The 24129-nt window shown below is 35.8% G+C and overlaps 1 protein-coding gene across 6 annotated transcripts in view; it reads right to left on the bottom strand.

Moving 5' to 3' along the window:
• The window catches only part of TM2D1 (TM2 domain containing 1), a 138123-nt gene that overhangs the window by 112992 nt on the left and 1002 nt on the right, over positions 1-24129 (bottom strand). For all 6 annotated transcript variants that reach the window (XR_009700523.1, XM_061186497.1, XM_061186498.1 and 3 more), the window contains exons 2-4: positions 22951-23024; positions 13824-13932; positions 3718-3809 (exon numbers count right to left, since the gene is read on the bottom strand). Coding sequence is in view for 5 of the 6 variants with exons in the window: in XM_061186497.1 (XP_061042480.1) it covers positions 3718-3809; positions 13824-13932; positions 22951-23024 (275 nt within the window). In the remaining variant the exon portion in view is untranslated. The remainder of the gene's footprint in view (positions 1-3717; positions 3810-13823; positions 13933-22950; positions 23025-24129) is intronic.

Below are 24129 nucleotides of genomic sequence, written 5' to 3'. Positions count from 1 at the left end.
AACAATAAATGCTGGAAAGGGTGTGGAGAAAAAGGAACCCTCTTGCGCTGTTGGTGGGAATGTAAATTGATACAGCCACTATGAAGAACAGTATGGAGGTTCCTTAAAAAACTAAAACTAGAACTACCATAAGACCCAGCAATCCCACTAATGGGCAGATGCCCTGAGAAAACCATAGTTCAGAAAGAGTCTTGTAACACAGTGTTCATTGCAGCACTGTTTACAATAGCCCGGACATGGAAGCAACCTAAGTGTCCATCGACAGATGAATGGATAAAGAAGATGTGGCACATATATACAATGGAAAATTACTCAAGCATAAAAAGAAAAGAAATTGAGTTATTTGTAGTGAGGTGGATGGACCTAGAATCTGTCATATGAGTGAGTTAAGTCAGAAAGAGAAAAACAAATACAGTATGTTAACACATATATATGGAATCTAAAAAGAAATGGTTCTGAAGAACCTAGGGTCAGGACAGGAATAAAGATGCAGACATAGAGAATGGACTTGAGGACACAGGGAAGGGGAAGGGTAAGCTGGGACAAAGTGAGAGAGTAGCACTGACATATATACACTACCAAATGTAAAACAGATAGCTAGTGGGAAGCAGCTGCATAGCACACGGAGATCATCTCGGTGCTTTGTGACCACCTAGAGGGGTGGGATAGGGAGGGTGGAAGAGAGACACAAGAGGGAGGGGATGTGGGGATATACGTATGCACATAGCTGATTCACTTGCTATACAGCAGAAAGTAACACACCATTGTAAAGCAATTATACGCCAATAAAGATGTTTAAAAAAAAAGCTATCTATAAATATACTACCACTGCTTTTCATGACCATGAAGAATGATTAAATAAGATTATAAGAAAAATAGTTTTAGGCTCTACCTGTAACTATTTTCATACCAGTCAACACTGCATTCTCCATTTAAGAATTTTTTAAATGGCAGTAATCATTTTAATTGAATACCAAAATTCCTTAACCTTGGATTCTTAGTAAAAATTAAAACTTAATTAAAAACATTTAAATGTTTTAAGTTTACAAACATGGTAATTTTACATATTAGATTAGATTAAGTTGATAAAATATCAAAATCCTTCACATTTAGATAGCTTAAATGCAAGTAAGATAGGGATAAAAATATTTGAATGCTTGAAGAGATATAAGAACTTTCAGTTAAAGATAATGTATTTGACATGTCCTCTTAACTCCTCTCACTCCAAGATCCCATTAAAAGATAGTAAAGGGATTTTTAAAGCCATAAACCCAACAGAATAAAGAGAATGGAAGAAAATTCAGAAGCAGATGAATGAGAAGTGACAGACTTAACAACCTTGAGAAAGTTGTATCTTAAGCCAACAGTCAAAAAACTTGTTGAATTAATGAACATCCAAAGGTTGTAATAATAAAGTTAAAGATTTTTACACTAAGAAGTAAAGTCAAATGTAAAAATTACATTTGTAAATTTATAGAATCTCAGCCTCAAACTGAAAGGTTCTCTTTGACTGAAATTAATTAATAGATTGGAGTAGCAGTGGTTGGAGAAAGGGAGCTCCTGGCAGGGAACTAACATTCACTAACCAGAGTCACTATACAGGGCTTTATATGGAGCTTTATAACCTAGAGCTTTATTTTGTAGGAAAAAAAAATCATAATATACAAACCAACATGTTATTATGTGCTGCAATAAGTCAAAAAAATTAACTTAGACCATATGACATGACAGCTCACCTGACACATATCACAGGAAGCTAAAGAGTCACTCATTAAGCCAAATATTTAAAATATATTTACTATTCAAAATCATCATAGAATAAACTGTTCAAAGAAATAGTATTTCTCCTTCCCTCAGGCCAGGACTACTGCATCCATCTCTTTTTAGCTTCCTCTGCCACCAGTCTTTCTCCGTTCTAAGCCATTTCCCACAATTTCTCCAGTATCATCTTCCTGAAATATAAACCTGACCATGACACTCCTCTGATTAAAAACTTTTATGGCTTCTGATGTTTAAAGGGTAAAGTCCAAACTCCAGAACAAGACACTCAAAGCTTTTTTTTTTTGGCCACACTGCACGGCTTGTGGGATCTTAGTTCCCCAACCAGGGATCGAACCCGGGCCCCACAACATTGAAATCGCCGAGTCCTAACCACTAGACTGCCAGGGAATTCTTTCTCAAAGCCTTTTATAATCTGACCACAGCCTACCTCTGCAATCACTTTTCATGTTCTGCCACCTTTCTTCCTACACCATAGGCTAAATTATCCACCATTTTCTCAACACTGCACATATGCTCTTTCACACCCTATGCTTTTGCACATGCTGTTCCCTGTAATGCCCTAAATCTCTAATCTGTTCATGCTTAAAAACCTAGTGCAAATGTCCCCTCATCCAACAAGTTTTCCCTCACATCCAAAGGCTGACTAAATCAGTCCCTTTTCTCTGCTCTCATAGCACTTTACTACAGTTCTGTAACAGTGCTGTAGCACAAATTGGCCTACCATTTATTACTTATTTTCTTCTAACCAACATGAACTGTGATCTCCATCGTTATTTCCAGAGAACTTCATTACTTACTTAACAGCAAGTAAATTTTGAATAAATGTTTGTTAACTGCAAAAATTTCATGTATATAGTATTTTGAACTGTTACTTCTATTTATGACCTTATAACACTGAGTCCCAGTTAAGGTTAACAGAAACATAATTCCCACCAACCCCACAGTGAAAATTCCTCTTTGATCTCTGGTGGGTAGCAACATGGAAAGAATAAGATTAGCTTTGCTAGCCAGAAAGCAGAGCATTCAGAAACTTTAAATTTGCTCAGTGAAGGGCTAATACAGAAGCAAAGTACTACAGTAAATAAAGCATGATCTCTTGAGCCAGAATATTTGGGTTCAAAGTCAGGTCACTAGCTGAGTGTCCTTGGGTAAATGTCTTAATCTCGTGACAATTTCCCTATCCATAAAACAATGATGATAACAACAAATATGTTACAGTATAAAGCAAGGCCTCCAGAGTCAGTAAATCCCTTAACCTCTCTGGTGACAATTTCCCTACCTGTTAAAGAAGATTTAAACTGGATGATAAACTCAGAGAGTTTTAAGGCTTAAATAAGGGCAGGCATGTGAAAGTATTATTTAAACAAAAGCTATCATCAAATGTAAATAGTTTTCATAAGCATTAGCAACTATGGTAAATGGAAAGATTACAGCTAGGAGGAAGGTATGGGGAGGGATGCTAAGGGTAATAATCAGGCTCCACACCAGCTCATGCTGGCTGCTGTGGTTCCAACACCAACTTCTCCGAAAGAAGTAGTTCCTATTCCAAAATCAACACTTATAGAGGTTCAGGTGGAAGGCAAACATTTTTTGGGGGGATAGGAAAAGATATGCATTTATTCATAAAACATTTATTGAACATCCACTGTGTGCCCAGCACTAGTAATGACAGCTCAAGTCTACTGTCCTAAGTAGTGACTACACTATCTTGAGTGTGTGTTTTCATAAAGATGAAAACACAAGAAAAGTCAATTTCTTATCCAAGTTAACTACAGAGCTAATTGCTAGCTCTATACTCACAGAAGAACACTGACTATTCAACTCCAGCTACGTGGAACTTGTAACTATTAATAGTATGCAGAGATTTAATCTATAAGAGTAGGTACATTAACCTACAAGTTTCACAAGAATTTTTTTTAAATGAAACATACTCACCCAAGGCAGGGTATCCAAGGTAAAATCGATCTGCTCCCAACCATCCAAGAAAAAGAGACAGTGCAACCGCCACCTTGTATGAATAGCCATTTCTGCACAGAATTGGAACATGAATGTCACATTCATATATTTCCAACATGTAAACATTTTAGAAAATAAAATTGTTAATTATTATTATTTGTTAACTGGTTCATTCATCCACTCAATTAATGCTTTTTGGGTGGCTACTGAGTGCCAGGCACTATCTTAGGCTATTGGAATATATTAATGAACAAAAGAGACAAAGATCCCTGACCCATAAAGAGCTTATAATCTAGAGTAAGTGACTTAACCATGCCATACCTCTGAGGGAAGAGTGTCCCAGCCAAAAAAATTGCTGTTGCAAAGGCAGCATACCTGACAGTGCAGCAGGAGTGGAGTAAGAGAGGGGAAGAATAGTAGGAGACGAGGTCAGAGAGATAATAGGGGGCAAAGAAGGCAAATCACGCAAGGCCTTGAATATCATCGTTAAGTAAAAACTCTGTCTTTTACTCTGAGAGATATGTGAAGCTACTGCAGAGGTAAGTAGAGGTGTGAAGTGTGATCTGATTTAGATTTTAAAATAATCACTCTAGCTGCTGTGCTGAAGATAGACTGTAGGGGAGCATTTGTGAGCTACTGTCACAATAATGTACAATAAACCTTCCCAGATCAAGCAGAGAAGAAACTATGAAGGAGCTAACAGTGAGGAAGAAGTAAAACCAAAAGAGTGTGGTATCTTGGAAAGTCAAGTGAAGACAGTGTATTAAGAACAGTGATCAACTGTGCCAAATGTGACTGATGAATGACATAAGAATGCCTGAGAATTTACTACTAAATTTAACCAAGAGGAGCTCTTTAGTGACCTCAGCAACAGCAATTCTGATAACGATGAGGGCAAAAGACAGAACAGAACAGGCTTAAGAAAGACTGGAAGGGCCATAGTGGTACCTGTGACTCTGCTCTCCCCCACAGCACACCCAAACCTGGCTCCTTCCCCCCATTCCTCCCCCTGCTCTCACCGCTAGAGCAGTGCCCACAACCCAGGCAACCCCACATATGGCAGAGGGACCCGCCATCTCAAGGCACCAGTAACCCCAGAGGAACAAGCAGCGATGATGAGGGCACTGACGACATCTCTGGCAAAGGTGATGGAGGGTGGAAAGTGCCAATTCTCAAATATAGCCAGAAGCACTCAGGTAAGATAAACTAAGCTATAACTTATGCTATAGCGCCACCTATTGAAAAACAAAAGAAAGGACCCTAATTACCAACCTGTTGAACTGTTAGAATCAAAGTAAATAAAGGTTTACCTAAATAAGAAAGGTATTCACTACTTCAAATGCGCCAGCAAAGGAACAACTCACCAAGCACTATGAAAAAACACAGTAACACAGTATCAGAAAAAGAAAATGACAGTTCTCCAGAAACTAAACTTAAAGTCACAGAAGACTGTGGTCTAACTGACAGAGAATTCAAAACAGGTATCAGGAAGAAACTCAACAAGCTATATATAAGAAAACAGAAAGACGGTTCAGTGAACTAAGGAATAAAATTAATGAACAGAAGGAATACTTTATCAAAGAGATTGAAACTCTAAAAAAGAACCAAACAGAAGTTATGGAGCTGAAGAACTCAATAAACGACATGAAGAATGGCATTAGAAAGCATTGGAAATAGAGTAGAACATATGGAAGAGAGAATTAGCAAACTCAAAGACAGAAATTGAGAAACAATTCAGGTAAAAGAGGAGAGAGCTAAGATTTTTGTTTTAACTGAAGAAACTCTACAAGAACTATCCAACTCCATTAGAAAGGCAACATAAGGACAATGCATATCCCAGAAAGAAAAGAGAGGGAGAAGGGAACAGAGAGCCTATTTAAGGAAATAATAGCTGAGAACTTCCCAAATCTGGGAATGGAACTAGATATACGAGCCCATGAAGCTAATAGAACACCTACTTATCTCAAAACAAGAAGACCTTCTCCAAGACACATTATATTAAAACTGTCAAAAGCCAATGACAAAGAAAGAATTTTAAAGGCAGCCAGGAAAAAGAAAAAAAAAAGAAAAAGAAGACAATAACCTACAAAGGTACCCACGTGAGGCTATCAGCAGATTTCTCAGCAGAAACTCTACAGGCCAGAAGAGAGTGGAATGACAAACTCAGAATATTGGAAGATAAAAACTGTCAGCCAAGAATACTCTATACAGCAAAGGTATCATTCAGACAGAAAGGAGAAATAAAGGCATTCCCAGACAAAAAAAAGTTGAGGAGTTTATCACCACTAGACCTGCCTAACAAGAAATGTTGAAAGCAGCTCTTCTACCTGTAATGAAAAGGCAAAAGTACACAAAACTTTGAGTAAGGTAATAAATAGACAGAATCAGAAAATTGCAACTTTATATCAGAATAGGTTGCTAAACACTTAATTACAGCAAAGGTTAAAGGGTGAAAAAAAGCACTAAAAATAACTACAGCTATGTCAATTGGGTAACAAACTCACAGCATTTTGTGTTGAGACATATTTGTGACAACAAAAACATAAAAGGAGAAGAGGAAAAGGATGGAACCTGTATAGGCATATTAGGATAAGATACTACCAGCAGAAAAAGGACTATTTTATCTTTAAAACATTTATACAAACCTCATGATAACCACAAAACAAAAATCTAGTGCAGAGACACAAAACATAAAAAAAGAGAAAACTGAGAAAAACATAGAAAACCACCAAACTAAAACAGCAGACAGAAATGCAAGGAAAAAGAAACAATGGAACTATAGAACAACCAGAAAAGAAAAGATAAAATGTCAATACCAAGTCCTCATATATCAATAATCACACTAAATGGGGACTTTCCTGGTGGTCCAGTGGTTAAGACTCCATGTTTCCACTTCAGGGGGCATGGGTTTGATCCCAGGTTGGGGAACTAAGATCACACATGCTGCAGGGCGTGGCCAAAAAAAAAAAATCACAATAAATGTAAATGGATTGAATTCACCAATCAAAAGACACAGAGTGGCTGGATGGATTAAAAAATAAGACCCAACTATATGCTGCCTCCAGGAGACACATCTCAGTTCTAAAGATAAATATAAGTGCAAAGTAAAAGGCTGCAAAATGATACTCTAAGCAAATGGCAGCCAAAAGAAAGCAGGTGTAGCCATACTCATATCAGACAGAACAGACTTCAAACCAAAAAAGTTAATAAGAGGCAAGGATGGACATTATATACTAATGATAAAGGGTACAACCCATCAAGAAGACATAACATTTATTAATATATATGCACCTAACAAAATAGCACCAAAATATATATAAAGCATTATTAACAGACCTAAAGGGAGAAACTGACAGCAACATAGTAAGAGTAGGGAACTTTAACACCCCCTGTACATCAATAGATAGATCATGTAGACAGAAAGAGAAGAAGGGAAAGTCGGCCTTAAATGAAACACTAGACCAAAGAGACTTAATAACAGATGTATGTATACAGAACATTCCATTCAAAATCTGCAGAATACACATACTTCTTAAGTGCACACAGAATGTTCTCAAGGATAAACCATATGCTGGGACACAAAACAAGTCTCAATAAATTTAAGAAAACTGAAATCATATCAAGCATCTTTTCTGACCACAATGGTATGAAACTAGAAATCAATTATAAGAAGAAAGCTGGAGAAATCACAAATATGTGGAAACTAAACAACATGCTACTGAACAACTAATGCATCAATTAAAAATATTAAAGGAGAAATTTTAAAAGTACCTGAAGAGAAATGAAAATGAAAATATGACATACTGAAAAACTAAGGGACACACTGCAAAATCAGTACTAAGAGGACAGTTTATAGAAATACAGGTCTACCTCAAGAAACAAGAAAAACCACAAATAATGTAACCATACACCTAAAGTAACTAGAAAAAGGAGAAAAAAATAAAGCCCAAAGTCAGTAGAAGGAAGGAAAAAATAAAAATCAGAGTGGAAATAAATGAAATAGAGACTAAAAAGAAAATAGAAAAGATCAATGAAACTAAGAGCTGGTTCTCTGAAAAGATAAACAAAGTTGACAAGCCTTCAGCTAGACTCACAACAACAAAAAAAAAACCTCAGATAAATAAAATCAGAAATGAAAGAGGAGAAGTTACAATGGATATCAAAGAAACATGAAGGATTATAAGTGACTACTATGAATGGCTGTATGCCAGTAAATTGGACAACTTAGAAGAAATGGATAAATTCTTAGAATCATACCACTTTCCAAGACTGAATCAGTAAGAAACAGAAAATCTGAATAGACCTATCACTAGTAAAGAGATGAAACATTAACCAAAAACCTCCCCCAAAACAAAAGTCCAGGACCAGATGGCTTCACTGGTGAATTCTACCAAACATTCAAAGATTTAATACTTATCTTTCTCAACCTCTTCCAAAAAACTGAAGAGGAGGGGACGCTTCCTAACTCATTTTACAAAACCAGCATTACCAAAACCAGACAAGGACACCACAAGAGGAGAAAATTACAGCCCAATATCTCTGATGAACATAGATGCAAACATCCCTAACAAAATATTAGTAAACCGAATACAACAATACATTAAAAGGATTATACGCCATAATCAAATGGGATTTATTGCAGGGATGCAAGGATGATTCATCCACAAATCAATCAATGTGATACACCATATTAACAAAATGAATAAAAATCATATGATCACCTCAAAAGATGCAGAAAAACATTTGACAAGATTCAAAATCCATTTATGATAAAAACTTTCAATAAAATGAGTACAGAAGGAATGTACCTCTACATAGTAAAGGCCATATGTAACAAACCCACAGCTATCATCATATTCAACAGTGACAAATTGAAAGCTATCCCTCTAAGATCAGGAACAAGACAAGGATGTCCACTCTCATCACTCTTATTCAACATATTGGAAGTCCTAGCCAGAGCAATTAGGCAAGAAAAAAATAAAAGGCAAGGAAGAAGTAAAACTGTCACTATTTGTGGATGACATAATTTTATATATAGAAAACCCTAAAGACGCCACCAAAAACTATTAGAAATAATAAACAAATACAGTAAAACAGCAGGGTAAAAAAATCAATATACAAAAATCTGTTGTGTTTCTATACACTAACAAACTAGCAGAAAAAGAAATTAACAAAACAATCCCATTTATAATTGCAACAAAAATAATAAAATACCTAGGAATAAATTTAACCAAGGAGATGAAAGACCTGTATACTAAAAACTGTAAGACATTATTGAAATAAATTGAAGAAAACACAAAGAAATGTAAAACTATCCCATGCTCATGGATTGGAAGAATTAACATTGTTAAAATACACATTACCTAAAGCAATTTACAGATTCAGTGCAATTCCTATCATACAACTCAATAACAACAAAACAAACAACCTGATTAAAAAATGGACAGAGGATCTGAACAGACATTTTTCCATTTAAGACATGGCCAACAGGCACTTGAAAAGATGTTCAGTCATCAGAGAGATGCAAATTAAAACCACAATGAGATATCACCTCACACATTAGAATGGCTATTATCATAAAAACAAGAAAAAACAAGATGTTGGAGAGGATATGGAGAAAAGGGAACCCTCATATATTGTTGGTGGAAATGTAAATTAGAGCAGCCACTATGAAAAACAGTATGGACGGACTTCCCTGGTGGTGCAGTGGTTAAGAATCTGCCTGCCAATGAAGGGGACACAGGTTTGAGCCCTGGTCCGGGAAGATCCCACATGCTGCGGAGCAACTAAGCCCGTGTGCCACAACTACTGAGCTTGCACTCTAGAGCCTGCGAGCCACAACTACTGAGCCCGTGAGCCACAACTACTGAGCCCGCATGCCACGACTACTGAAGCCCATGCACTTACAGCCCGTGCTTCACAACAAGAGAAGCCACCGCAATGAGAAGCCCATGCACCGCAACGAAGAGTAGCCCCTGCCTGCCACAACTAGAAAAAGCCCGCGCAGCAATGAAGACCCAACACAGCCATAAATAAATAAATAAATAAATAAATTTATTAAAAAAAAAAAAAAAGAAAGAAAAGAAAAACAGTATGGAGAAAACTACCATATGATCCAGCTATTCCACTTCTGGGTATTTATCCAAAGAATAAGAAAACACTAATTCAAAAAGATATATGCATCCCAATGTTCACTGCAGCATTATTAACAATAGCCAAAATATGGAAATAACCTAAGTGCCCACCAATGAATGAGTGGATAAAGAAGATATGGTGTATATATATACAAAAATACTAGTCAGCCATTAAAAAAAAAAAGACAAAATCTTGCTACTTGTGACAACATGCATAGACCTTGAGGTCTATGTGCTAAGTGCCATGTGCTAAGTTAAATAAGTCAGATGGAGAAAGACAAATATGACAAATACCATATGATTTCACTCATATGTGGAATATAAAAAAAAAGTAAATGAACAACAAAAAATAACATAAAAACAAACACATAGAAACTGAGAACAGACTGGTATACACAGAGGTGAAGGGGGTGGGAGGTAGGCGAAATGGGTAAAAGGGATCAATTGTATGATGATGGATGGAAACTAGATGTGGTGAGAAGCACCCTGCAGTGTATACAGAAGTTGAATTATAATGTACACATGAAACTTATATAATGTTACAAACCTATGTTAACTCAATTAAAAAAAAAAGGTTGGAAAAAATTAAAGAAAAGAAGTATTAGATAACTCTTTCAAGGAGTTGCTGCAAAGAGGAGTAAAGAAATAAAAAGGTAGCTGGAGTTATCATTTTAAAGTCAAATCTGATCATGTCGGTCTCCTGCTTAGGATCCTGTTTTTTGCATTGACTCACAATCAGGACATTTTCAGGGAGTTAGGGGAGATGGTAAACAACCCAGAGATTCTGTCTATGCATCTAATACTATAAGAACGTCAGATTTTACACTGAGGGCAGTAGTGCCCCCTCTACATTGTAATGGGTCACCAGACTAGAAGTAGAGAAATAAATTGGGAGACTGTGTAGAAACTCAAGCTATAACCTACTGGATAGTAGCAGTGGGAGAGAAAAGGAAACAAAATTGGGAAATACTAAGAAGGCAGAAGCAGCCAGAAGAAATGTGGGGAATGAGAGAATAGGAGAATGACTCCAAAAGTTTCTGCTTAAGAAACTGGGTAGAACAGCTGCATTCACTAATACAAAGGAGGAAATGATTTGAAGGAAAGGACCTTTATATAAAGATAGTGAGAGAAACCAAACGGGTGGATGAATGAAGCAGAGAAAAGGACCAAGGACATCATCTTGGGAATATCAAGATTTAAGGAAGAAGGAAAGGAATAGGAATCAAAAGAAATAGAAGTGTGTTTTATACTGGAAGTCAAGGAAAGAAAGTGTTTTAAGAAAATGGAATGCCAAATGCTGTAGAAGGATTAAGATATGGACTATAAATATCCATTTGATATAGCAACAAAGATGGCTGGCGAATTTCAGTATGGCCAAAAGCCATACTGCATTAGACTGAAAAATTCATAAAAGATAAATATTATAGAAACAAGCCTCTCAAAAAGCTTGGCTGGTAAGGGGAATGAAATTAGAAAAGCAGTTACCTACATAAATAAATCATCCTAAGGGATAATCTAAAAACTGGTGGTGTAGAAGAGATTTGTCTAATTGTTTACCAAATCATTTCTCTTTTTCTCATGGACATACAACTAAACTACAGGCAGACCTTGTTTGGTGTGCTTTGCATTATTGTGCTTTACAGATAAACTGCGTTTTTTACAAGTCGAAGGTTTGTGGCAACCCTGCATCAAGCAAGTCTATCGGCACCATTTTTCCAACAGCATTATTTTAAAATTAAGGTATGGTTTTCTCAGACACAATGCTATCGCACACTTAATAGACTACATGTAGTATAAACATAACTTTTATGTACACAGGGAAACCAAATGATTCATGTGACTTGCTTTATTGCACTGGTCTGCAACCAAACTCACGATATCTCTGAGATATGCCTTTGTATACTGTAGCTTACTTTGCAGTTAAGTGCAGCCATCACTTAGTTTTGGCCAATGGAATGAGGACAGAAGTGATGTATGCCATCATTTTATGTCTGGCCAATAAAACATTCCTGCAGGGGTTCTTTCTCCACTTTCCATCTGCTGGCTGAATGGAAAGGACTCTAAGGACTAGAGGAAGCAAAGCTACAAGATGAAAGCACAAGACCCCGCATGACTGCATGGAGCAACTACCACTCCCTTCACCCCATCCAGACCTCCAAGGCAACACAAATTGGACTATGATGTGAGTGAGAAATAACATTTACTGTGTTAAGTCACTGAAATTCTTAAGACATTTGTTACAACAGGCTGCTCCAACTAATGCAGATGGCCAGTATAAATAGGTGTGTGACTCGGTAACCAATCAGACATAGTTACTAGACTTCAGTTGCTGAAGAATACATTATAGAATGGCTATATCTGCAGTACTGAGATGGAGTTCTAGTCAAGTATCAATATTATAAAAGGATATGCCAACAGGAGAAGGAAAATATGTAAACTGGAAAAGGGACACTCAATGAATTAAGAATTTGTCAGTGAGTCTTTACTCAGTAGCTAACTAGCAGCTGACTGTTTGGTAGGCATGTACTGAATATCCTGATAAAGGAAAGTGATATATCAGGTTATGTTACTTTTGTGACTTATCATTAAAATTATCCATCAATCTAACTCCCCTTGTTCTGATTCAATGCTCATCAAGCAAATTCTATTTTGGAATTGTAGACTTTACTACAGGAGGGGAATAAGTTGACCAGTAGACTTGGAGTATCTAGTTTCCTTGATAGTTATACTTCCTATCACAATTGACATCAATGTCTTGTGAGCATGATTAGTACAGCTCAGTTGCATTGAGGCTAATCTACTCAGAGACAGTAAAAGAAAAATCAGAGTTAACTTGGAAATTAAGTGGCAGATCATTGTGGTGTGACCATTATAGGTAATACGAACCTGCAACGTCCAACCTGAATGGAAGCTGTTCTTAATGGATGATTTTCTTAGTTGTTGTATTATAACCTTGGACCAACACTTAACAAATTACTTGTCATTTGGAAACATCAATCTATAAATCTAAAAACTGACTAAACCATATCTAAGTACTTTGGAAATAATTCCCTTTAACAATTTTTACTTTACTTATGAGCAATCTTGGAACCCAAGAAGCTTAAAGTGATTGGATTACACAGCAAGATAGAATCTAAAGCCTCTCATTAACTCAGTGAAGTAGGGTCAAAAAAAAAAAAAAAAAAAAGACTCTAATAGTAATTTCTAAGAATTCTAATAGAACTTGCAGAAACAGTCAAATAGTGGTTGTTTTTTGATATAACTGCAAAATAGGTGCCATCATATAAAATGCAACAACGTACAGTAAAAGGTAAAAATATAATGCCAACAATTAATAAAAATGGGTAAAATTAAATCATGTTTTCAGGACAAAGCATAAATATAAGAATAAACTGTTAGCTTTACTGGAGCAAAAATAAATAGCAAACTTAAAAGTCCTTTAAACAAAGAATACTCCCAACAAAATAAAACCATTTGTCTTAATATACCAAACTAACTTTTGAATTCTGTTTAACATTACCATTTATCATCCAAACCTATTACAAATAATGAAACCAAGTTTCAAAATGCAAATGATTACTAATTAGCATTCTTTTAATACTATAGGCACACAATCCGTTATTTGCACTCGAGAAAGCCCCCAAATTGTGAAAACAGAATTTTTTCATAAGCCATTTGGTAGCAAAAACTGGCTGAACTGACATGGCATGAAGCCATTCATTCTATTTATCCCACATAGTGAATTACTGAGCTTTACTTGGTTGGTAAACTGCATTTATATTACAATATGCACACTTAAAATAAAGATTTTCTGAAAAAGCAAAAAGATAAAAATTATATTAGTGCAGGATTCTCCTTACAAATTAACTCTTTTCCTCTTCACTCCATTCAGTCAAGATACAACATAGGCAAGTAATCTGAAAATTTAGCTTCAGTAAGGTACGTACTTACACATTTCGGCAAGATATGGGCTTGAGAAAACCAATTTCGTTTCCAGTAAAATGTGTTTCATTGCCACCAGAATCCTTACAAGTTATGTTAGGTGCTGGAAAACATGGAACTAAAGGCAGAAAAAAGCAAAAATCCATTATTTTTTTTCTTGTGGAAAAGTATGTAATTATGTTTTTTCCTAAAGCTAGCAATACACACAAGAAAATATAATGTTAAAACAAACCACCTCCCAATATAACATGATATACTTTAATTTAGATAGGAAAAGCTACATTTTATATACATATATATATATATATACACACACACTCATGTACAAGATAAGATACAGATAATATGATAGAGTAGTCTCAACACAAAAGCATAACAATTGCCACACTGAGTTAGATGCATGACCCATCAAGTTCAATCTCCTGCCTCTGACAAAGGTAACAAGGGAAGAATTGCACATTACTATCCTTTACTTCATCTCTAGGATAAAGAATACTTCTCGAATTTTTGTTGGTATCTCATTAGGTAATTCATTAAATTTAACATAATCTGATTTTATATTTTCAGTTTATAAAGTTCTTATAGATGATGGCTGCAATAAACTAAGATTCCTCTTTATCTATTCTAAATAAATTACTTTCATTTATTCTAAATGTATAGAATTTGGTTTTTGTTTCTCTATTTCCCTCTAGGATTTGATGTAGTGTATTATCTCAGCATTTAGTAATTTTGATCTTTATTCATACACCAAATGACATGATAATAAGAGGCAGTAACACTTACAGAGCTTACTATGTGCTAGGCAGGCACTGTCCTGAAGTCTTTATGGCTCATCATGTAAAGAGCTAGAATTCTGGGGACTTCCCTGGTGGTGCAGTGGTTAAGAATCCGCCTGCCAATGCAGGGAACACGGGTTCAATCCCTGGTCCGGGAAGATCCCACATGCCGCAGAGCAACTAAGCCCATGCGCCACAACTACTGAGCCTGCGCTCTAGAGTCCGCGAGCCACAACTACTGGGCCCGCGTGCCACAACTACTGTAGCCCGTGTGCTGAGAGTCCATGCCCCGCAACAAGAGAAGCCACCGCAATGAGAAGCCCGCGTATTGCAACGAAAAGTAGCCCCCGCTCACCGCAACTGAGAAGGCCCACGCGCAGCAACAAAGACCCGACGCAGACAAAAATAAATAAATTTATGAAAAAAAAAAAAAAGAGCTAGAACTTTGGAATAAGAATGACCTATCTGTGCATTGCCTGTTTCAGAACCTTGGATTCCTTGTAGATAAAAATAGCACTAAGATCATAATAAGACTATTGTGGGGATTAAATGTGATACAAAATACCTAGTGTAAGGCACAGCATTTAGTAGGCATTCAATAAATGTTAGTGCCTTTTCCTCCTTCACTGTTTCTGACTAAAAGGTACTAATGTTTTTAGGCTAGTTTCAGTAAATGCTTATCTCTATGTTTAGCAACAATAGTGTTTTTTTTTTTGAGAAAATGAAAACAGAACTTGGTCTAATAGTCTAAAACAAACAAACAAACAAACACAGACTCCAGAGTTTTATTATGAGAGAAAAATGGTATTTATTTTCTGTCTATAATTATCTTAAGATTTCCAACAAATCACTGTCCTTTTTTATGCCAGAGTAGTACACTGAGAGAATGAGGCCAGGAAAAAAACTCTGTAATGACTTTGCACCCTTCTGTGTGTTACCAATAGTTCAAACTATACCGTCCCATAAACTTTATTTATTTAATGTATTTACATTTCCAACACAAGGAGGAGCTTATGCTGAAAGGCATAGATAGATTCAATACAACTGAGAACCACTTAAACAAGAAAAAAAGTAATAAAATTAAGGGAAGAGGGAGAGTGAAGAAATAATTATACTGGGAAACAACTAAGGGAAGACAGTATAACTGACCACAAATTTAGCTCAGAGGTTCCTGGTAGTTAAGGCAAAAAGCTTTACAGAGCTACTGTGATATAACTGAAAGAAAGCATACCAATTCACCTCTAAACCACTGTGGGAATTTGGTTTGGTTCATGACACAAGGGTAAGAGAATGTAATAGAGAAGGTCCTCAATTAGAACTTTTATAAAACAACAGAGGTTTTCCACATAGCCATTTCTCACACTGACTCCAGATATAAGCAAGAGCTTATAATGTTAAGATAAAATAAAAAAAAAAGTTTGAAATGCTAATATATATTCTATGTTACCAACTGAAAGGAGATCAGTATGCTCTATTTCTATGATGAAGGAATGATGGAAAGTAATTTTGCTTTCCAGGGGATATTTGGCAATGTCTGGAAACATTTTTGGTTGTCACTACTGGGAAGCTGCTACTGGCGTCTAGTGGGTAGAGGCCAGGGATGCTCCTAAACATCCTACAATGCACAAGACAGCCTCCTCACAATAAAGAATTATCTAGTCCCAAACATTAACAGTACTAAGGTTGAAAAACTGCTGTAGATCAGTGGTCTTCAAAAAATGTGGCTCACACACTCCCTAAAATAATTTTTTAAAACCATATACTCCCTCACACATTTTTAACTTCACTTCTAAAATTTTTCACCATGGATTTATTGTTGGAAAAAATATTATTTCCAGCATACTATAAATACTGCCTTTAGTATTGAAATATTATAGCATTCTTTAAAATGGAATCTAAATACCACAGCAATTTGATAGCCATTATGATCCAACCAAGAATATGAAAGGGCTCTTCTTTAAAATTCAGAAATTTTACATCAATTGTAGGAAAAAATACACATATAAAAACTGAGGATCTGGAAATTGATTATTTTAGACACACTGTGGGCTGAATTGTACCCTCCCAAAAAGATATGTTGAAGTCCTAACCCTCAGTACCTCAGAATGTGACCTTGCTTAGAAACAGAGTCTTTGCAAATTTAACCAAGTTAAGATGAGGTTATTAGGGTGGACCCTAATGCAATAAGACTGGTATCCTTAAAAAAGGGAAAATTGAACATACACAGGGAGAAGATGATGTGAAGACATACAGGCAGAAGCAATGTGAAGACAGAAGCAGAGATTAGACTAATGTGGGGCATTCCCTGGTGGTCCAGTGGTTAGAACTTGAGGCTTTCACTGCCGAGGGCCCAGGTTCACTCCCTGGTCGGGAACTAAGATCTCACAAGCTACGCAGCATGGCCAAAAAAAAAAAAAAGAGAGAGAGAAACTAGGATTGATTAGGTTGCAATCCGAGGAATGCCAAGGATTGCCAGCCACCCCTAGCAGCTCGAAAGAGGAAACAAAAAATTCTACCCAGAGTTTGAGAGGGAACATGGCCTTGCCAACACCTTGATTTCAGACTTCCAGCCTCCAGAGACAGTAAACATCTACTGTTTTAGGCCATCCGGTTTGTAACACTGTTACTAACAGCCCTAGAAAACTAATTCATCTATATCTGTTTACCTCTTGGGAAGTTTTGTCCACCCCCAGAACTACATGTACTCCAGTTAAGGCATCAGACATGTAAATAAGTCAAAGCAATGTCTGGTTTAAAAAAATTAAAGTTTTTTGCCCTGGTGAGGACCATTCCACCTCCACAAAGAAGTGACCTGCAGGAAGATCTACAGATAGACACATGTTTTTCTTCAAATAACACCCTTAATTTTTTTCAAATCCTCAAAGTAGTAAGTTCTGGATTGGAAAATTGTGCAAAAAAACAGAATTCTATTACTAAATTTTGGATACTTTTCCTCTAAATGTATCACTACCTTGTACTTGCTGTTTGAAGCTGTCACTTTCTTGCCTTATAGCCTTGTTAGATCTTCCTGCAGACTATCTAAAATCAGATCTTAAAAGAGATAGTTGCAATACAAAACACTGTAATTATGATTCCCATTGGGGTTACTGTCCAATACACCTTGCCTAACAGAAATGTACTGTTTTTTGAGATTACAGGTTCCTGTACAAAATTTTGAAAGATCAAACATTTATAGGTGAGTTGTAAAAATGCTTTATAAAAATATTAAAAACTAAATCGTACCTTTCTATTTTTTGGTTGGATACTATTAATTGTTCAAACTCCTATATTTTGACAATTTTAGTTTTCAATGCTATTGTATCATTTCTAATATAAGAAATGATTTGTATTCAATATGAGCTGCTTTGTATTTAATGAGACAGATAAAGGAGAGAAAAATGCCCAATGTTCTAGGCTTAGAACCTCAGGAAAGATACAAATAGTGGAAGTACCAGAGTGAAGGGGAAACCACATTGCTACAGTAATTCTAGAGAAGTCTGACAGAAGTATGAGCTAATTATTTCAAGGGATGAAAATTATGTACTTTAATGAGGATGGATGAGCTGCCGCTCCCAGTATAGTGAGATAACATGAGAAAATATTAAAGAGAAACATTGAGACTGATCCAATTTGTTTCAACTGATAGAAAGCTCCAAAAAGTAATACTTTAGAATGGGACGAATCTGTGTTTAAGTCCAAACTCTGTCACTTAACTAGTATGTTCTTTTGGGCCAGTTACAAAACCTCACTGAACCTTGTTTTGTAATCTGTGAAATGGGAATAAGACCCTTGTAATGCTATTATACACGTATTAAAAGCATATGGTATGTAAAGCATGATGCTTGGCTAGAGGAAGTGTTCAACTTCCTTACTCTAGGAAATTAGAGAACTTCAACACTGAGAAGACTAAGAGAATGAACCTGACATGAGGAATGAATATAACATGTGAGTGGCTGTAAATTTAATAATTTTGTGAAATGAAATTAATCTATTCAATAGATGCCTACAACCCTAGAGTTTATTCATTTTTACATATTTTATAATTTCATTTGACCCTTATTTAATTTATTTTTTTTAAAGGAGTCCTTCCTTCCTTCCTTTTTGGCTGCACTGGGTCTTCGTTGCTGTGCGCGGGCTTTCTCTAGTTGCGGCGAGTGGGGGCTGCTCTTCGTTGTGGTGCGCGGGCTCTAGGTGCGCGGGCTTCAGTAATTGTGGCCCATGGGCTTAGTAGCTGTGGCTTGCAGGCTCTAGAGTGCAGGCTCAGTAGTTGTGGCACACGGACTTAACTGCTCCGCGGCATGTGGGATCTTCCCAAACCAGAACTCGAACCCGTGTCCCCTGCATTGGCAGGTGGACTCTTAACCACTGCGCCACCAGGGAAGCCCGACCCTTATTTAAAAAAAAAACTATTAAGTAGGCAGAACTAGTAATATGCTCCTTTTTTCTTTTTTTCCTTTTACAAACAGAAAAACTGAGGTTCCAAGAAATTAAATGAGCTCACCAAAGTATCATAAACTGGTAATATTCTACAAGTCCTAGACTAACTCATCACTTTTAATCAGTACTCTTCATTATACCATGATAATGCCATGCTTACACTGATATCAGGAACAAGCAAAAATAAATCAATATGATGAGATTAAGGAAGCCAGTTTCCAATAAATGTTAACTAGTTGACAAAATTAAGCAACATGCTACAAGCTTGAAAACTATTCCATTTGCAGTTTTCTTGCAAAATGTTTGGCTCTGGTCAATGTCTAGGATTTAGATGGCATCAATTTAAGCATGGTACACTGTTATTTCTCAATTATAAAAAGCAGCACCGTTTTTTTAATACGAAAAAGCTAAACTAGAAATAAAATAATCAATGAAGTTTCATCACAGTAAAATGGACTGACCTAGAGAGGAGGTGGTTTGGGATCCTACTCCAGTTAACATCATGCCTCTGCACTCTGATCTGATCTGTCAAATAAAAGGGTCAGACTCTTTTATTTGTGATTTCTGTAACAGGTTATACTGCATAATGACCGGATAATTAAATGTATCAATCTAGAATTCGGGTGAAAGCAAAAGATAAAGTTGGTAAGAGCCAACCCTATCTTCATATTTCTAGTGTTAAAAGACACCTCTCCTCTGGAAGTGCTGGAGCTGGAAAATCATCATTTTGCAACTATCACAGTGAAGAATGATTCGGAGGACTTCCCTGGTCGTCCAGTGGTTAAAACTCCGTGCTTCCACTGCAGGGGGCACGGGTTAGACTCCTGGTCAGGGAACTAAGATCCCGCATGCCTTGCGGCGTAGCCAAAGGGGAAAAAAAAAAAATTGAATGATTCGGGGTAGAATCATCATGGATGCTAAGTCTAGGGGAAATTTTTGATGAGGGATAGGATATTTGCACGGTCTAAATGAGTCTCCCCAAAGACTGTTTATTAGTTGCAAAGGAAAAAATATTTAACTGAAAAGTCTGAGTGATCAACACTTAACATCATCAATGAGAGGCAGATGGATATCATGTCCCTCAGCTGTGAGATGCAGAGGACACGCCATCACTTATGTAGTTTTCCATCCTGGGATGCAGAACCTAAATCTAGTTGTAAGGAAATATCAGAAAATCCCAAATGAGGAACATTCTATTAAAATAAAGGGGACTGTAGTCTTCAAACTTGTCAGTATCATTAAAGACAAAGCTGTGGAAATATTCCAAGTTAAGGAAAACTAAAGGCAAAACCTGATCTTGGGATCCTGTACTGGGGGAAAATGCTATAAAGGCTTTATTTGGGTCATTTGACAAAATCAGAATGTGGATGGTAAAGTACGTGCATTAATACTGAATTTACTCAAGTTTACAACTGAACTGTGGTTATGTCAGGAGAATATCTCTATTCTTAGAAAACACACACAAACATATTTAGGGACAAAACATATATACACAAATTCAGAGAGAGACAGAGAGCATGCATGAGTGCACAATGATAAAGCCAGAAGGATAATGTTTAACAATGGGTGAATCTGGGAAGAGGGTGTATGGGTGTTCTTTGTACTATTCTTGCAATTCTTCTGTAAGCTTGAAATTATCTCCAAATAAAAAGTTTAAAAATAACACACTCTTTGCATAACTAATTTATGCTATTAGAAGTTAGGATAATAATTATCATTAAGGCAGGGTAGTGGCTATAAGAGAGCATGGGGCAGAGTTGTAGCATGTTGATAAGGTTGTTTCTTAATCTGGAAGCATTCATAGGTGTGTTCAGTTTGTGAAAATTTATTTGAGTTATATTTAAGTGTACTTTTCTGTAAATATATTTCAATAACATCTTAATAAAAAAGACCTTCTGCCAAAGGACCAGAGCAAAATTTCTGGAAATGGAGTTTAAATACTTTTGTATTTCACTGATCAGAAAATTAAAAACACTTGCTTATATATGTTTTTATGTATATATACATTCTAGACAGAACACTCCTTGAGGGCAGAGATTGTTGTCTTTTATGTATCATCTATACCATTTAGCAGAAGCCTGCCATATAATAACTTCTCAATAAATAAATTTCTCAATAATAGTTTATAATATAAATGTTCACTGTTAGTTGTTTTGATCCATTTAATTATTTTAATTTAATTATTAAACTATTACAAATAATTTCTCAATAAATAAAGATGCATGTTAACTGGTATTGGGCTAACTGGTAACCATTTTAAGACCACAACAGTTTACTGTCATAGTTGAATCTCCTTTGCCTTTGGTCCCAATTCTTACTCTCTACCTCCAAACTCCCCTCTCTGTAAAACATTCCACCTACTCATTCCTTACTAAAAAGTATAGTTTAAGAAAATTAAACTTAGTTTGAGGATTCTGCAATAGTCCTTCATATACTCAAAAAAACAGAAGAAAAATTTTGGCTAGAGAAACGAGAGAGATCACACTTTTCACAACTCTTAATATATTCCTATGTCAGGACCAAAAAGCATGTTTCAAGGGTCATTTTGATGTCCTCTCTGATCAGCACTCAGAAGTGACTCACCACAGCCACTCCACTAGTCTTGCGTGTTTTAAAAAGGACAATTTAAAAAAGCATCCTGTGGACAGACATAGCCTCATGAGGGCTGGGCTGGTAGAACCTATCCCAGATCTTGGCTGAACACTTCTGGGTCATGCATAAATTATAATCCACATGCAGAAGCCCTGTAACTCATATTTGTCTCAGAAACTTTATTTTCTTTTTAAAGTCATAATAATAATCTAAAGTCATTTATTTATTAATTTTTAACATTTTATATGTGTTTCCAGATTGTTAGGCACTTATGGTTTATTCTCTCCAAATGAATAACCATGCCATTCCTGTATATTGAAAGCCTTCCTTTTATTTTTCTGCAGCTCTCCACTTACATCATCTATGATAACTTACCTGACAGGTCATGACGTGACCATAACACCTCCAAGTCCTTTTATACTTCCTAGCAGTCTGATCATTTGATTTTGTAGTTGTTTATAAACTTATTTAGCAATAATTACTTAAGTGGATTCAAACTTATTTTACAAAAGAGACACCTAACTGGAGGGCAGAGTTCTTTTTGGTCAGAAACTATTCTTTTCAGTTGTATAATTTCCTTCAAAATCCTCATACCTACAAAGAATTCTGCAGACTAGAAAAGGCTTTTTTGAGATGGCTGGCTGCCTGATTCCTAGTTTAAAGTGACCTCAGTCACAATAGTACTCACAGATTTCCAACATATTTCATATACGTGGTTGAGTATCTGAAAGCTCATTCTTCTTTATGTGTGTTAACACTATTCTCTGTATTCTGAGAGCACAATACAAAAGACTGAACTGTAACACAGGCAAATCAGAATATACTTATAAAGCAATTTAAAAAGGAGGGGATTCCATGCAAAGTTCCTTTAAGTCTAACACATCTAAATTAAATAAATGTACACACATTGAGAAATATTTACTATAAAAATCATATATATATAACCTCACTGTACCTTATTGGACTAAAAGTCTCATTTCAAGTTCTCTTTGAGTAATTGAAAGTCTAAAGAAGCATCTTTGTAAAACATAACTTGATAAATAAAGGGCAACAAGAAAGCTATATAAACTGATTCCAAAGGTTTTTTAAAAAAATGAATGAAAATAAAATCTTCTCAGTTTATATAATTAATAGAATAAGATTATTTTTTAAATTAAATATTAACAACCCCTAGCCAGTTCTCCAATATTAAGTTGTTCTGGAAACTGAATAATAATAATGTTGTAAATCAAGAAAAAACACATTTATTAATTACTGTTAGCGATCACACATTCATCTATGAAATAATGTTTTAAAAATTATTTTAAAAAACATGTTTCTGGAAGTCTTACCATGAGCTGTGTAGTTTGTACAGTTAACTGGTTCTTGTGTAGCATCATTTATTTTTGGATCTTTACAAATATATGTAGAAAAGTTAAGGAAATATGAACTACATTCCAATACAAAACATTATCATCTTGTCTTTAACATGTCATCTTATATATTTATGCTTATATTCACATGTGAAAAGAGGATGTTTGTCCAAGTCAATAAGCACAGGTATACTTTGTGTCACTAAATAATACCTGAATATTAATTTATTACAGGAAAATTGTATTAAAAACTCTAGCAGAGGGTGCTATGCTTATAGAACATCAGTCAGGGTTTAAGCACAAAGCACACAAAAAAAATGAAAATAAAAATCTTTACCAAATTATTATAAGAGAACTTCAAGTTAAAAAAATCAGTTTCCAGATATCTGACTGAAATTATTCACAGGCCCCAAGTATTACCATATACATAATTTCATGTAACACAAATAACCCTGTGATGTAGATACTATTATCCCCACATTACTGAAGCAAACTGATGCTCAAGGTTTGAGTGATTTATCCAAAGTGGTATGAGTGATAGGTAGTAAAATCAGATTTCCTGATTCCAAGCCGGGGGTGCTTCCCATCAGACTGCGAGGAAGACGGTTGTTTTAGGTGGGTCTACATGGTCTCCCCAACAGGATTTTAGGCTTTTGTAAATGGATATAATAATTATCTTCTCATAGATGTTCACAACACTTGGGGTCGGGGTTCTGTTTCCTAAATATTTTATTGACACTAATATGAGATAAGTAAGGTACTCACAGGATGTCTCTGGAGACAGAGTCTGACACCTCTTTAGGGTTTTTGAATCACTATTGGAAATCTCATCTTTATGCCAGGAAAAACATTTTCCAGTTAACATCATCTTGTATGCTCAGCCACTTCTAAGTTTCAAAAAGCACAACTCTTCATACTGCTCAATTATTTTATTAGAAAGAATCACCCTGATATTTTTGCCAAGAAAGGGACTCAACTTACTAGGTCAGTGATTCTCAAACTCCTAGCATAATGGTAATCAGCAAATTAGAGCTATTCTGTAAAAATTTAATAATGGCGGCCTCTCCTCAACTCCTAAAAATACAATCGAATTTTCTTAATTTTAAGATTTCCTCTCACAGAATCTTTCTTATATCTCCGACTTCTATTAATTTTTCT

Source organism: Eubalaena glacialis, chromosome 3 (assembly GCF_028564815.1).
Source record: "Eubalaena glacialis isolate mEubGla1 chromosome 3, mEubGla1.1.hap2.+ XY, whole genome shotgun sequence".
NCBI classification, from domain to species: Eukaryota; Metazoa; Chordata; class Mammalia; order Artiodactyla; family Balaenidae; genus Eubalaena; species Eubalaena glacialis.
Note: the sequence above shows the minus strand (reverse complement) of the source record. Positions and strands in the feature narration are given on the sequence as shown.